This window comes from Equus asinus, chromosome 2 (assembly GCF_041296235.1).
Source record: "Equus asinus isolate D_3611 breed Donkey chromosome 2, EquAss-T2T_v2, whole genome shotgun sequence".
NCBI lineage: Eukaryota > Metazoa > Chordata > Mammalia > Perissodactyla > Equidae > Equus > Equus asinus.
Genome location: NC_091791.1, coordinates 17475107 through 17490330, shown reverse-complemented (window position 1 = coordinate 17490330; position 15224 = coordinate 17475107). Strand labels below are relative to the sequence as shown.

General features: G+C 42.3%; 1 protein-coding gene across 25 annotated transcripts in view; it reads right to left on the bottom strand.

The window, feature by feature from the left end:
* ABLIM1 (actin binding LIM protein 1) overlaps positions 1-15224 on the bottom strand; it is a 290205-nt gene that overhangs the window by 29957 nt on the left and 245024 nt on the right. For 14 of the 25 annotated variants that reach the window (XR_011493660.1, XR_011493657.1, XR_011493658.1 and 11 more), the window contains 4 exons: positions 14444-14524; positions 5367-5444; positions 4505-4660; positions 1369-1404 (listed from right to left, as the gene is read on the bottom strand). Coding sequence is in view for 1 of the 25 variants with exons in the window: in XM_044750337.2 (XP_044606272.1) it covers positions 1369-1404; positions 4505-4660; positions 5367-5444; positions 14444-14524 (351 nt within the window). In the remaining 24 variants the exon portion in view is untranslated. The remainder of the gene's footprint in view (positions 1-1368; positions 1405-4504; positions 4661-5366; positions 5445-14443; positions 14525-15224) is intronic. The other 11 variants (XR_011493689.1, XR_011493684.1, XR_011493663.1 and 8 more) reach the window with 1 other exon arrangement.

Below are 15224 nucleotides of genomic sequence, written 5' to 3'. Positions count from 1 at the left end.
CCACCAACCCACACTGTCCACAGCACTGATCTGGGGATATTTCAAGTTGATTTTCCTGGAGAACATGCTGGTGGTGGCCTCAAACCCAGTAATTCTACTCCCAATTATTCCAAGGGAAACATATTCCAAGGAAATAATAAAAAATAGTCTTTAAATGGAAAAGTATAGTCAAAGATATTTATAATACCACCATTTATAAAGACAAAACTGTGTATTACATGCTCAACAAATTGGGGAATGACTAAGTACATTATAGTATAGCAATGCAATGGAATACGATAGCACCACTAATATGTCACCTACGTCCACATCTAGAAAGGAATATATTAGGTATTAAATACAAAAAAATCACACACACACCAACATAATACAAAACTGTTAAAACAATTAGAAGAGTACAAGGAATGTTTTAAATTTTAGCAATTTGATGTCTTATGAAGTTTCCACTAGTGTATGCTGGGTCAGACCTTGGTGCTGGACCACACTCAGATTTGGGTCAGTCTGAGCTTGGGTCACTAGCCTCAAAGCTACCCCTCAAGGGAAGAATTATGCAGGGGCACCAGAAAGTACTTCTATGGTTTCTGGTCACCAAGTAGGTGGTCAATGTTGCGGGAGGGCAAAACCAAGCACCTAATGAAACCAGAGGGTATGGGGTGAAGGAGTTGTTTCATTTTGCAGATCAGTACCATCAGCTTCCTGAAGAACCTTTACTCAAATGGGTTGTGAGAGTAACTAATTTGGGGGCTGCCTTTAGTGTTGAATGCTGCAGAGTGGACAGGCATGTTTGGGCTGGTAAGGGACCCATGGCTCACTAGTGTACAATCACCGATGGCTCTATGTGAACCAGACACTTAGCAGGTTATCCCTGAGGGAACAGCCAACCTGGTCGACTGGATAAAAGCCACTGGAAGGTCTGTTTACCCTGAGAAGGAGGAGAATAATATTGATTTTAGACTTAAAAGGAATGGCCTCCCAAGACGATGGCTCTGCTTACAGAATACGCTATGACCACTCTTGCCATTTCAGATGAACCAGTAGATTAGGATGCAGGTCAACTAATTATGGACAAGGGGAGAGAGCCCCACGTCGGCACAAGCAGCTTCACTCTCTGCAAACCCTTTCCTGCCACTTAGAGGCACAGGTTCCCATCAGCGTAAGGCTGTTTTCACCCCCCAGTCTCCATTTAAAAAGAAATTTCCTGCTGTGTCTTATAGTCACATCACACAAGTAAGGGATCCTGCATTCATCATAACCTTGCACAGTTTTTCTGTTCTTTTGTTTACTGTCCTTTTTAAAAAATTCCAGCCTAGGAAAGGTCCAAATAACTCCCCAAATCCACCCATTATAATTTTCAACAATGGCACTTACTTCTGCTGATGGAGTAGGAGACAAAGTCCTTGGAGACTAGAAGAATAAAAGAGAATTTAAATTAACTCGTTGTCAGTTTACTTAGAGTTGCTTATCAGAATCCCCTGGAAGCACTATCAAAGTACAGATGCCAGCCACCTCTAGCGCATCTCCCATCTTCTGATTCAGTAAGTTGAGAGCGGGGATCAGACTGGTACACATGACAAAGCTCCTGGGAGACTTTGCACGTGGCTCTGCTGAAGAACCATGGTTTTGAGAATACGTTGTGATGCTTTAGGTGTTTAAGTTAGACAGACTGGAACTATTTCCCTTAGATGCTCAAGCCATGCTCAGTTTACTATTATGAGTTACAGTGTCTGCTGAAATACAGAATTTTGTAAACATGGTTGTTGACTAAATTTTAACCACAGCAATCACATAAAATAGTTTGATGACTAAAATAGGTGTGTGATGACTAGGTCTGTGGTATCCTGCCCTGGTGGCCTTGCCAACCTCCTCACCATTCACCTTCTGGTTTCCCTCCTTCCAGGCACACAGGCTTCCTTGGGGCAATCAACAGACCAAGCCCTCTCTCACCTCAGGGCCTTTGCACTTGCTGCCCCCTCTGCCAGCAGTGCTTTGCACTCAGACACCAGCAGGGCTCACTCTCCATTTTCAGTGAGGTCTCTCCTCAACTGCACCATCACCCAGTGCCTTCTGTGACCCTCCAATTTAACAACCAACTGGGCCCCGGCATGCGTTCTCCTCACTATGCTTCGTCTTCCTCACAGCACTCTTGCTCTATAAAATCAGATTACATCCCTATTTGTTTATCGTCCGTCTCCCACATTACACTGCAGGCTCCAGGAGGGTAAGGACTCCATTAATTTCCAACTAAGTATTCCCTGTGACTATGGCAGCTCCTGGTACATATTAGGCCAGGTCTGCCCCCGCTAACAGCAGGCTTCTGGATTCACCCTACTCATGCCTTCTGAAGGCACAAATGGCTACACAGAGCTTCAAGTGTACTCTTCCAGTGTTTCTAAAATGGCCCGATGTGGATTCTATGAAAGAAGTGTTAATAACTAAAGGAATAAATAATCAAATAGCTTGTAAAGTTTTCTAAGTTGCAAGGCCCATGTGTGTGGGAAGAGTGCAGTAATATGCCTGATTTCTGATCCGGGGCATCTTCCCACCAAGATTCTATGCTCAGGGAAACTGGCAGGTCATCATTCCAGGTTATGACAGTAACGATGCTGGTTATGAAAACAGCCAGCACTTTTATTGAGCACTTATTCCATGCCAGGTACTGTTCTAATCTAAACATTTCACTTAATTCTTACAGAAAACCTCTTAGGTAGGTACTATTATTATCTTGAGTTCATAGAGAAGGAGATTGAAATATGTACTTTTCCCAAAGTCGTATGGTTAGTAAATATGAGAGTCTGGTTCCAAACCCAGAAATGTTTACTTCAAAGCCCAAACTCTTGAGTGATGTTTTACTGCCCAACATGGAGCCACTGGAAAGCACACAGAAATACAGACACTCTCCTGCCAAGCCTCCTAAAAAAACTCACCTCCCCCTTGTTTGTATGATTTGAACACTAGGAAATTCTCATCCATTTGCTCCAGGACCAGCTCCTGTGCACTCTGCTCAGGAAGCTTCCTTGCCCTTTATCCCTTATGAAACTCTCCAGGGCCCAATGGCAGCTAAACAACGCAGGCCAGTCAACCTGTGCTTGAGAGCTGTTGCAGGTGCAGTTATAGCTATGTGACCACTAGGTGGCACTACAGGAAAACGGATACCACTTCCTGCCCAATGGACCGTTTCAATGCTGAGCTACCGCTCTGGAATAAAACCCAGATTGGACAATAGATAAATAAAAAGAACAATGTATATTATAATTATAAATGAATATAAACATCGTCATAAAACGATAAATATTATATATATTATTCAGAACAAATTAATAGAATTTTTCATGCCTTTTCTTCATCTAAGACCTCAAAGCACCGTGTGATGCTATAGATAGTTTACAGTCTGTTTTAACCTTGCTTGAATGGCTGATTTTGATCCACTACTTGGGTAACATCTGATTGGACTTAAAGCAGTCTACAGATGATTCTAATTAAAAAAAATTAAAGGGGAAAAACATTTAGACTGAGTTGAATAAGCCAAGGGGAACAGACCAGAGCCCATGGGACCTGGGTAGGGGGTGACAGCAGGGAACCCCAACCCTGAGAGAGAGAGGGAAGGGGAGGACCTCAAGGGGCTGAGAGGCTTGTGCTCCAGTCTCTGGATCATTAACGCGGGGAGAGCATTAATAAGCCCCAAGAAGAAACGTGAAAACAACACAACAGTAGTAGCTGTGACTTGCTGAACATTTACGATGAGTCTGGTTCCCTGCTAACTGCTTTAATAGATTAGTTTATATAGGCTAGCTTTAATAGATAATAAATTACCTAGATATTATATAGATATTAATCTTTAATAGATAGTTTATTTAATTCTAACACCCTATGAGGTAGATTCTGTCTGTTTTTCAGATGAGGAAACTAGGTCAGAATGCTTGTCACATGGCCAAAGTCACACAAACAGCATGTGGAGCCCCTGGGTTGAGCCCAGAACCATGGCTGGTACCACTATGCTATACTGTGGCCCCCAATCTCTCTACTCTCTCTGTTCTTGCACATTCTAACTATCTTAGGATGCTGAAAACTGCAGCTGTCAAAATTTAGGGTGTACACTCTCTCTCCTCATGATCCCCATGAATATATTTCAGCTTGTCTCAAGACCAAGACCCCCCAGGGGACCCTCCCTCCCTCATTCCCTGTGCCCAGCTCACAGACTCTCCCCTGACAACTTCAGCTTCCTTCCCAGAATGCTGGCTCTGCTCTCCTACAACCTGATCCTCACGCTTATTCATCCTCACTGTTGGTTTCTGTGGTTGGCCTCTCCCAACTCTCGCTAACCTCCTGAGGGCAGGGATGGTGCCACAGGCTTTTTAGTACCTCAAAGCACCTGGGATGGAAGCCTGCAAATAGTAGGCAATCAAAAGGACCACCTGATTTATTCTGACTCCAATCAGTAGTTTTATACATGTAACAAAAGAGAAGAAAGTTGTCGTACAACTCACAACTTCTAAGAATTGATTACCTCTCCCAGGCTCTGTCTGTCCTGTTTGTCATCATAGCCCGAAGAGTAGAAATGCTCATAGGTAATAAGATCTGGACGTTCAATATCATAAATTGCCTTGACCTTGGGAATGGCTGCTAAATCCTTGTAATCCAGGATTTCGTTGTCCACTTTTGCCTGGAAAAGTTAAACAGAAAGAAAAATTACTCTATAGTCTCATTTCTTCAGGGAACTATTGTCAGTGCATTTCATGTCTTGCTCAAAAAGTGAAGACCTTAAAAATAAAGACCAAAACACTTTGCTTAGCACGGTCATACTTTGTAGGAAGTTGCCCATTTATACCATTTATTGATTGTTTTTAAAACCAAGTCACCAAAAGCTTAGGAAAAGACTATGCAGCATTCATCAAGTAGAGAAAACTGTAAACCTTTAGGATAATTTCCTAAGTTTATTACGGAAAAGGAAAAGCTCAAACAGATGGTCAAAAAATCCTCCCAGATGGCTAAAAACAAGAACTGCATGTCTAATAAACTAAATATTTAAATATCTTTGTGGCAGAATTTAAGAACACTCAGTATCAGCATTATAAAATGTAGAATTAACCTCTAATGTCTGTATGCATGTTAGGCACAACAGTTTTTTAAGTCACTGCATTTTACGGGTCATCTACTCGATCACGCCACTGATGGTCACGTTCACTTATAAATTTAATTATCTGAAGGAAAACGTGATTGAGAATGCTGATCTACAAAAATGAAAATCGGATCTCACAACAGAAATAGAAATCCTCTGAATTAGCTTCTATTTTGGATTACCCATTGCACTCTGACAATCTCCTACCTTACCTGTCCCGAAAACGTCTCTTCCAGAAGTAGATACTTACATAGATAGTGTGACCTGGCGAGCCAGGGATACTGGAGCCTGGTCTAGAATAAATGCTTTCCGAGGAAGTCCTGGTAGGCTGTAAAATAAACAGTGACTTGTAAGATTTCAGACCCTGGCTTCAGAATCCGGACTGGCCTGAGTCCCTAAGCTTTACTAAAAAACTAAGCTGGTTAAAAAGGAAAGATTTGTGACTTTTGTGATGAAAGGCCAATACAGCCTAGAAGGAAAGATAAATGAAAACTAGTTGTGCAAGCCAGCCTTGAAAATGCATTTGGGGTCTTCCTTTTTACCTGCTCTTCCTTGTTCCCCACAAGGCCTTCTGGCTCTACCTTCGCACACATTTCTCTCCATCTCCATTCCCAGGATCCTGGCCCCAGTCATCACCTCGGCTCGCCTGGACTACTGCAATGGCCTCCTCTGTGGGTTTCCTGTCTTCACTCTTGCTCTCTTCAAATCCACTTGGCACCCACCAGCCAGAGAAGGCTTTTAAGGACATAATTTGGACTGTCACTATCCTGTTTTTGGCATCAGTGTCCACTTAGAATAAAACCACATCTCCCAGACCTCAGGATTTTGTCCCTGCCTTCCTCTCCAACTCTATCACTCTCTAGCCCCCATCGCTCATGGGACACGGTGCCCGTCCCTGCTTCAGGGTTCTTAGCCTTGCTGCTCCCTCTGCCTAAAATGCTGTGAGCTCATTTCACTTGGCTGATATTTTTCCTCCTTCCATCTTGGCTTAACTATCACCTCCTCAAAGAAGCCTTCCCTAATCTTTCAATGCAGAGTTGGTTCTCTCTGTTATTTTCTCTAACAAAATTTGTAACTCGAGATTTATTGGTTTCCTTGCATCATGTCTATCTCCATGATTAACTTTAGTTATGATCTCTGTCCTCATAGGGCTTATTTTTTCACCACTGACTATGCCCAATGTTTTGCACAGGTACTCAGAAGACATAAATGTTTGTTGAGGAAATGAGCTAGAATTTATTACTTGTAAACAAATACTCAGTTTGTGGACAGTTGACTCATGTTAATGACATGATTTGAACCTAGCCTCATGGAGAGTCACTGAAGTAAGCTTAGTGGTCGGCCACTGGGGAAGGTAAAAGAAATGGGACTTTATAATATATGCTTGGAGAACTCTGAGGGCGAGTGGTGGTCACAGGAGTGGGAGGGGAAAGTATAAGCCAGGATTTACTGCCTCCTACCTCTGCTTAGCATATTCTGGAAAGCTCTGCAAAGAAAACTGAAGGCCTAGTCTTTTTGGAAGACCTGCTCCCCTCTGTGCGGCTACTTCTTGGCGAGGATAATTTATAGTTCTCAGTCGGGGATAGGACCTTTTCCTCTTCGGTACTGTTTCTACCCATATTTGGCACCTTGAATGTGAGTGTAACAGAGCCAAATGAGCTCCTAAAAACAAGGATGCTGCAGCACTACATAATTCCTATCTGAAGCAAGGAAGGCCAACCCACCCGGCCAGTTCAAGTCAGGTGGCCATTAGACTCACTGGAACAGTGAGAAGTAACTCATCGGGGAGACTGAGAGCAATCACGCTCAGGCAGCGTCTCCAGGATCTCTGAGCTACCAGGGTGGTGGGTTGGGGAAATCACACTGTGAACTGATAGAGGTGAGCCCGGCTCATCGCTTCTGCTCCTCCTCCCCAAGACCTGCCACACACAAGCACTTGCCTTCTAGAATGACAATTTTCCAATCACAGGCATATCTCAACGTGAGAAAATTCCTAATTCTGAGTATACTGAAAAAGAAAGTATTTACATAATAACACTACTCAAAAAGTGCAATTCCTAGATCCATTCCCCAATCAAAACACAGAAGTGACACAACCAAAGTGCAGCCCTCCTTTAAAAAGAGACGCCATCCCTTAATAAAGTTGAGCCAACATCCACCTCCGTGGGACTATTACTAATTACAGGGAGGCCATCAGCTTCAACTGGCCAGGATGTAACATTTGCCAAACCCAACACAAAAATGAAACCTCTTGACTAGCAACACAGGAATATTAACAGCAGCTAACATTTACTGCCCACTTACTATGTGGCAGGCCCTGTGCTGAGCTCTTCCCAGGCATGATCTCATTTAACCTTCTCAATAACCCCTTGAGGTAGGTTCTGTTACCACCCCTATTTTACAAATGAGGGAAAAGCACATGTGCACCAAGCCACAAAGGTAGGCAAGTGTGAGGATTTGGAGCCAGACACCCTACAGGCAGAGCCCAAGCTCTTAATCCCTGCACTAAATTTTCTCCCATATTGTAAGGCGAGTGTGACCATTTATCCCCTATCAACATAGCTTTGGGACAAACGAGGTGAAAGTAAAAGAAAAATATGAAGATCAACTAGCAAACAAGAGTGCCTGCTAACTGAAAATATTTTTATTGCCACCAGCAACATGAGAACCCCATACTAGCTCCCTGGGTTGGGGTGGGGCAGGAGAGGGTGTGCTCTAGCACAGTCAGATGTCTGCAGTTGCTGGTGTTGCTATGACAAAGGCCTGTTTTCATTAACAAGCATCTAGGACATTGCGTGAATAGCTGGAGTGCACGCTGAGCTTTGGGGTCTCTCCCACGTTACTCATCCGTATTTTTGCCAAATGTGGGTCAGGAACGCTTTCTTTCTTTCCTCTAACGACGCACCCGGGGATGGCTCTGAAGCGTTTTGTTCTCTCGTGTGCTGCACATGCTGCTAGGAATATAGCTGGAGGACAACACCAGCACATGTCAGGAAGCGGTCTTTAACGCTCTCTTCCAGGGATGACGAACGCTCTGGGAAGAAGAGGGCTCTTGGCCGACCTAGCCTGTTTCAGTTCAGTCTCTCTCTACCTTCCATCTTCCCTGGATTAAAGGATCCTGTGGGTTATGGAGGCTTTCTCGGAAGCACTTATCTTGTTCATGTACACTAAGAATATTGTTGGGCTAAGGGTTTTAAGAGTTGTCTGACAAACTGAATTCTTGTCAAGTCTCATTTGATTCTTTAAAAGTTTTCAGATCGGAATCACCTCCTATTTGCCTACACCTGTCCAGGGTTCTCTGATTCGAAAACAAATATTCTAGGTTTTTATAGTCAGTGTTCAAAGTCAAGTCAATGTTCACCAAAGCTGCCAATGCTCTGGTGCTTCCTAGAGAGATCACTCTGCCATGCGCATCTTTAGACTATTTAGGGCTGTTTGAGAAATGCTCAGGATGTCTCTTGAAGATTCAGAAGCTGCTCTTCTTTCATTGCATTTACCACTGTCTGCTTTGGCTGCATTCTGACCTCCTAACCTTACTCTAAGATCTACTTCCACAGGCATCGCGTTTATGGGTTGGGTTGCACTCTTGCTGAAATTCTTTCTTACAAGGGCCCTTCTTTGTTTTCCTGTCTAAAATGAAATAATGGGATAAAACACAACTCACTATAAAATAATATAGTGGGGTTAAAAGGCTCGCTTTGGAGTCATAACTTGGTTCAAATCCTGGCTCCACCAGTTGTGTGACATTATATGAGTTTTTCTTTTTCTTTCCTTTCTCTTTTTCTCTTTTAACTTTCTTGAGCTTCAACTTCTCTATTTACAGAATGGAGGAGAGGATGCTAACAACACCTATTTTATGGGGATAAATGAGACGATATATATAAAGCTTCAAGCACCTTGCCTGGCACATGGCAAGTACCCAGCACTTTCTGGATATTAGACTGGATTTCTTAGCCAGTTAATCTCAAATAATGATGGAGAGTGCTGCCTCTGTTTTGCTTCTCATGATAGGATAGTCCTTTCCAATGTAAGTTACATAAACTAGACTTCCTTAGAGTTCTCTACAGCTACCACACTTGGATTCCTTCCCATCAGAACTCAGATATGTTAAGGAATTTATCACAGTACATGGGGCAGCAGTCCCACCTGAGTTGACAAATGTCCTTCCCCTTAAGAACTCTATGAAGTGATCCTGTATCTTCTTGAGATGGTGACTTCCTGCTTAGGTCTCGGCTCTAGTAATTAATGCCCTTCCGTGTCGGATGGCAAAGACCTTGCGCAGGCCCGTCGTATCTGCCAGGACACTTCCTGCTTTGCTGCCTCTTGAACTGTGCTCAAGCCTTACACAGCACACAGGGATCGTCTGCTTTTTGTCAGTCTCTAATGGCTTCCAAAATGTATTTGCTCACTCAGTAGAGATCAGAAGTCTCTCCCTTATGAAGACACTAAAATTACTTTTTAAAACTGAACTCTTATTTTTGAAGTTTTAATCCTAAATATTTAGAATTTTACATTTCCACTCTAAACGTCTAGAACTCCAAACATGTTGAATTTTAAATGAACATCTTGTTTGTTATTGAAAGAACTCCTTTTATTCTTCTAGCTGTATTTTTTCCCCTAATTAATACACAACTTGCTGAGGGTCTCTGACAGCCAAGATATCTTCAAAAGGCACGAAGCTGTCTTCCAACAGTCCAAATCCACTCAAATTGCAACTCACCCTCCCTTAGAAGCAACAACTTATTGATATGCTTTCCCTCTTTCAAATCCCACTGATAGTTTCTTCTTTACCATTAACTTAACTTGGGCTGTAACCGAGTTTTACAGATGTTCCATATTTCCACAGATGATCCTTATGCACAATCATTTAACCTAAATTACCATTTTAACCCATTCAGATGTCTAGGTTAACAACAGTGACCCAATAATTATGAATTGAATTCAATAACCCAACGGATCAGCAGCCTTTTTTTCTGGAATTCTCTATAAGAGTTATGATGAACAAAATTACTCTCTTGCCTATATTATAAATGAAGATAATTTCAAATATTTATCCCCAAAGACATGCCCACTTCTGTTCTACAAAGAAAGGAAACAGGGACCTGTGACTAAGCTGTTAAAAGCAGTTGTAATTTACTTACTTTTCTTTAAGCACATTTTCCTTTATGTTTTGCAGGAAAAAAAGAACTTGAAAGCACAGATGGAAAAATTCAGTTCTTTCTTTTGATGCCATCTTTGGCAAAAAAAAAAAAGGCAGAGAGAGGAGTGGAGAAGGCACAGTAGATATAGAAAGGATCATAGACTGACTGTGAGCTCTCAGAGTATTTTGCCAACAAAATCAGGCAAATAATTTAATCCTTATTTTGGCAACAGGAGGAAAGGAGCCTTCAGTAGGAACTTTCTAGTTGGGTGTGGCTGTCCACACTCCATCTCTCATGCAGAAGGGGTCCATATATGACCTACATTTATTTCCCAGCACACCTTCACACTCACTTTTCATTTCAAAAGCTTTTTTATATGATTTCAAAAAGGTTTTTTATCCGCAAGAAAGAAAAGTAAAAAAAATCAACAGAGAGGTCTCACTAGAAGACTAGTGATTCACTGTAATGGGAACAACAAAAAAAATGGCATTTGATCACTAAGAGTAGATGTTTGGAAATGCATATCTTTTTGTTTTCTGTATGAAATCTTTTCAAAAAGCCCTCTAATGACATTGCATCTGATTTTTTCCCCTTTGCCTTGACTTTGCCCATCTGTCCTACCATTCAGAAGGGAAATTACACTGAAGAGATCTTTTTGTTTCCACTTCAGCTGTCATCATTCTTCAAATATTGACCATTAAAAACACTTACCAGAGCTCTGCCTGGCGAGTAAGTGGAGAAATGACATTTTCCACTTACTTTCATTCTGGGCCACCATGTACGCCTGGTCCCTTCTCAGAAGGAGAGTGCTGGAAAGCACTGCTGCGCCCACCCGCCCCCCACTCAGCAGGAGCAGCGATGCACGACTAAATTCATCTAATTTGCGCTCGTCCAAAGCCATGCTCTACAGAGGGAGAGAAACTACAGGCGACTGGCAACCAGATCAGGAAGCTCTTAGGAACACCTAGGGGACAACTACTGATATAAGGTGACTGCACCTTATACGAAGTGCTGCTGAGCATGACAGTACCTGCCTTGGGTTTTTGTGGAAGTTCACTAGACAGGGTGGTGGTAATAGCTGCAGAAGAAGGAATACTTTTAAAATCTGCATACACTGAATGTTCAGTGCTAAGTCAAGAAAGGGTGAAGCCACCTCCTTCAGAAAAAGAAATTCGTGTTTGAGAAGATGGAGGAGGGGCTCGTGGGCACACATTTCCTTCTCTGGAGACAGTTTCCCAAATGCCATCAGCCTTGATTATGGCCAAGAGGCCTCAGTGTCTTTGCAGTGTAAATCTTAACACATATACATTCTGATGAATTGCAAAGACACACTAAATAGAATAAAATATTCGAACACAGTGAATGCTGAGAATAGAGCAACATGTATTGTAGCGACACTAATAAAACAAAAACCACCACTATTATTCCGTTGTTCTAAACATACATAAAGACACTAACTTGCTCCTTTTAAAAAAACATACACACAGTATTTGGTATATTATAGGTTTGCAAGTGCATATGTAATAATAGGTGAATGTTAGTTTCAAAAGAAAAAAAATCTCATGCCCATTTTGTATGGCAGTCCATTCATGCTTGAGCCTCCAAAGGCATAGCAAAGAAGCCCCTTTTTAGAATGAAAGCAAGGGATCCACTCCGGATTATTACAGATTTGGTCCTGGGAATATCATGTGCTGTGTCTAGAATGAATTGCAACAGGAATTACAAATGCTCAGTACTGAATTTTACCTATAGACAAAATCTGCTATTCACATAAAACTCTTACAAGTAAGTAAGACTGGAATATGTTTTTGTTAGGTAATTCTATTTTCATCAATTTCTTTTCCCTATGATTTAGCAAGAGGAAGGAAGGAACAATGTCAGAATATAAATAATAAAATGACTTTCCTCTCTTAAATTTGACTTTCCTCTACAGCAAAACCAGGGCTCGTTTCTGGTGCATACCGTGCTAAACGTTCCTGCAAGGATTACAGTTTATCTAACAGCTAAAGGTGTTTGATATTATCTGGTGAAATGAGCTGCTGTATAGGCCACAGTATTTAAAAGATCAAAACATCTGTGTGACTTGAGAATTGCTTTGGAGTTTTTAGGCTACTTAAAGGTTCTAGTGAGCTGCTCCTCCATGGCCAATGGGTGAAGGAAGACCTTGTCAAATGGCTCATTTTCTCTGCCAGGTCCCAAGCTGTTTACAACTTTCTGTGATAAAGCTAAAGTTGACTTCATTGATATTTACGGCTGAATAATTGGAATCAGATGTCCTTTGTGAACAACAGAAGAGGAAGAAAGAAGTTATTAAAAACAGACCTCTCTTTCTTTCCTTTAACCTATCACTTCTCAAGACGCTCCACGGCTCTTAAACTTAAGGATCTGGAGTAAACCAAAACATTTCCCACCTGATGAATGTATTTTTCTTCATGTCCGGAAGATACATCACTTGGCTATACCCTTAGGCTAACAAAATAAACACCATTTGAGTTATGAAGTATACTTTTGGGGGGAAAAACCCAAAAACTATTGAAAAGGCAACTTCTTTCCAACTAGAGGTACTAATTCTGGGCAACACTCATTTGCAGTGGGTACAAGCTTTGGCTGTTCCTCTGGATTCATGAGACTGTAATTTCACTGTATGTGAAAACTCTGCCACTGGAGCTAAAGTTTTAAGACACAATGAAGATCATACAAGAAATACAAGTTGGAGCGTAACCCAACATCACGGCCAACACAACGCACCCACGGCCTGGAATCTGTAGTTAAGTCTTGTTGCTCACGACCTGCGTCGTCCTGGGTTGACTTCACTCTATAGATAAAGAAACTGTCTGAAAGGCTTCTTTCCACTCTAAAACTCTACTTCTATCTTTCAAGTCATTTAAAGAAAGAAGGTGAAGTTTTAATAAAAGTAGATGAAAATCAAAACTCTTCTCAACCTTAGTGCAGCTTTGGCAGGCACAGAAAAAAGGCACAGGAATGAAGCCCAGACCACGGTGCTGTGCTGCAATTTGAATTGTTAGCAGAGCTACAAAATGGGTTTCATCTGGTCAAAGATGGGATTTGGAAAGACACTTGTAATTTAACAGGTGAAGGTTTCACTGATTCTCAGAGACCCCCAAAGAAGGTCAACTACGTGCAGGGAACACAGTCTCCTGCCTCGCTGCTCATCTGGAGAGCTGGCCGAGTACTCTCCCTGTTTCTGCACAGGTCCCACAGTCATCTGCTCTCTTCCTTAAACACTACCAGACTTAAGCCAAGATTTAGTGCTCTCCTCCTCCTGTCTTCCCAGGTTTCTTGCTCTCTCTCCTCTTGTGGCATAGAGGAAAGAACATGAGTTATGGGCTTACAGAGACCTGGGTTCCAATCCTAGCTGTTCCACTTCCCGGTGAGGAAACTCTGGGGAAGTTCCTTAAATATGAATGGTCCCAGTCTCTGCATCTGTAAAAGGGGAATAAGGATGGCTACCTTAGAGGAATTCTTAGGGAGAGCAACTGAGAGTACACGTAAATCCTCCAGCCTCTGCAGAGTAGGTCCCTGATCTCATTTGTTTCCTTTCCCACTTCACTACTCCATTCTTGAGCCCAACCACTTCCTACCTGAGCACTGCTGTTCCCTGGCCCTATGCTCCTGCTGTTCTTTTCACCAGGCCCACCCCTTTCTTGTCATCTCCACATGTTCAAATCTCATCCAGCCTCCAAAATTCAACTCAAAGACCACTTTTCCCAGGAAGTGACCCTGGAGACTTTTTCCTTCATCTGACATTCTTTGATCTATCTGACCCATATCCTGTCATACATTTCTATGCCATTTTATAATTATTTATATGTTTTTTCTTCCCTACCAGTCTAGGTCTAGAGCATCTAGCCCAGCATTAACTACACCTGGGTGCTCAGCAAATATTTGTTCAATGAACAAACGTGAACACAGGACCAAAAGGGTAGCTTCTAATGTGCTCATTTTAATGAAGACAATGCTTTAGCCACTGCTCTAAATGAAAACATTGATCAGAGAAGAAATAGCCAGAATCAGGATGTGAGATACACTCTGTGGGGTGAGAAAAAGCATCTGCCGCTGCAGGAGCCAAAGAAGTTATGTGGGAAAAGCAGCACACAGAGGGAAAGCGACAGAAGCCTGGGGCCAGCACAATGGCTCTGAGCCTCAGCCTGGACACAGCGCCAACCTGCAGAGACGGAGACCGTCCTGTGCGTCGAATCAGACTTTTGGGATAAAAGAAATCGGATGAAGAACGACGAACGTTTGGCTGCCGTGAAACATGAGAAAAGGTAAGAATGAACAAAGAAATATCCTCAATTCAGAAACACTATCCAAAAAAAAAAAAAACTTTCAGGAAAACTAATTTGATAGTAATCCCAAGTGGCGTTGCTTTAGTTGATACGTGTGTGTGTGCGCGTGCGTGCGTGTGCGTGTGTTTGGGGGCCCATGTTTAAAAGCATATTAACTGGTCTTCCAGTACATTTGTCTATGTTCCAACCCCCAGCCCTTCCTTTCCATTTATTTTGGCTTAGACATTCTTACATATGAAGAGTAAGAAGCCAAGGAAGCCAATGAGAGATGTTCTTAAGAATCTGTTGTTATAAACGCCCCACGAGTTCTTAAATATCAAGAATGTGGATTACTCAGTGGGGTTGCTGAAAGATTCCTAAAACATTTTCATTTTGCTATGGTAACTGCATTAATGCGAGACCCAGTGAAAGGCCTGGAAATCTTGGCTCAAGATTTGTGATCTGTAGACACACCCTTAAGAAAGTACAAGATTTATTCCCTTATTCAAAAACTTATTCCCCTTTAAACCCCACCAATGTCAGCATGTCCCCCACCCGGGGCAGACTGGAACATCTTCCCCATGGGGGTGCACCATCCTTCTCACTACTGGGCTTCCCAAAGGTGAGTGAGCTGAGGGCTGGCCTGGCCTCCCAAGTGGTAAATGTTGGCTTTAGGAG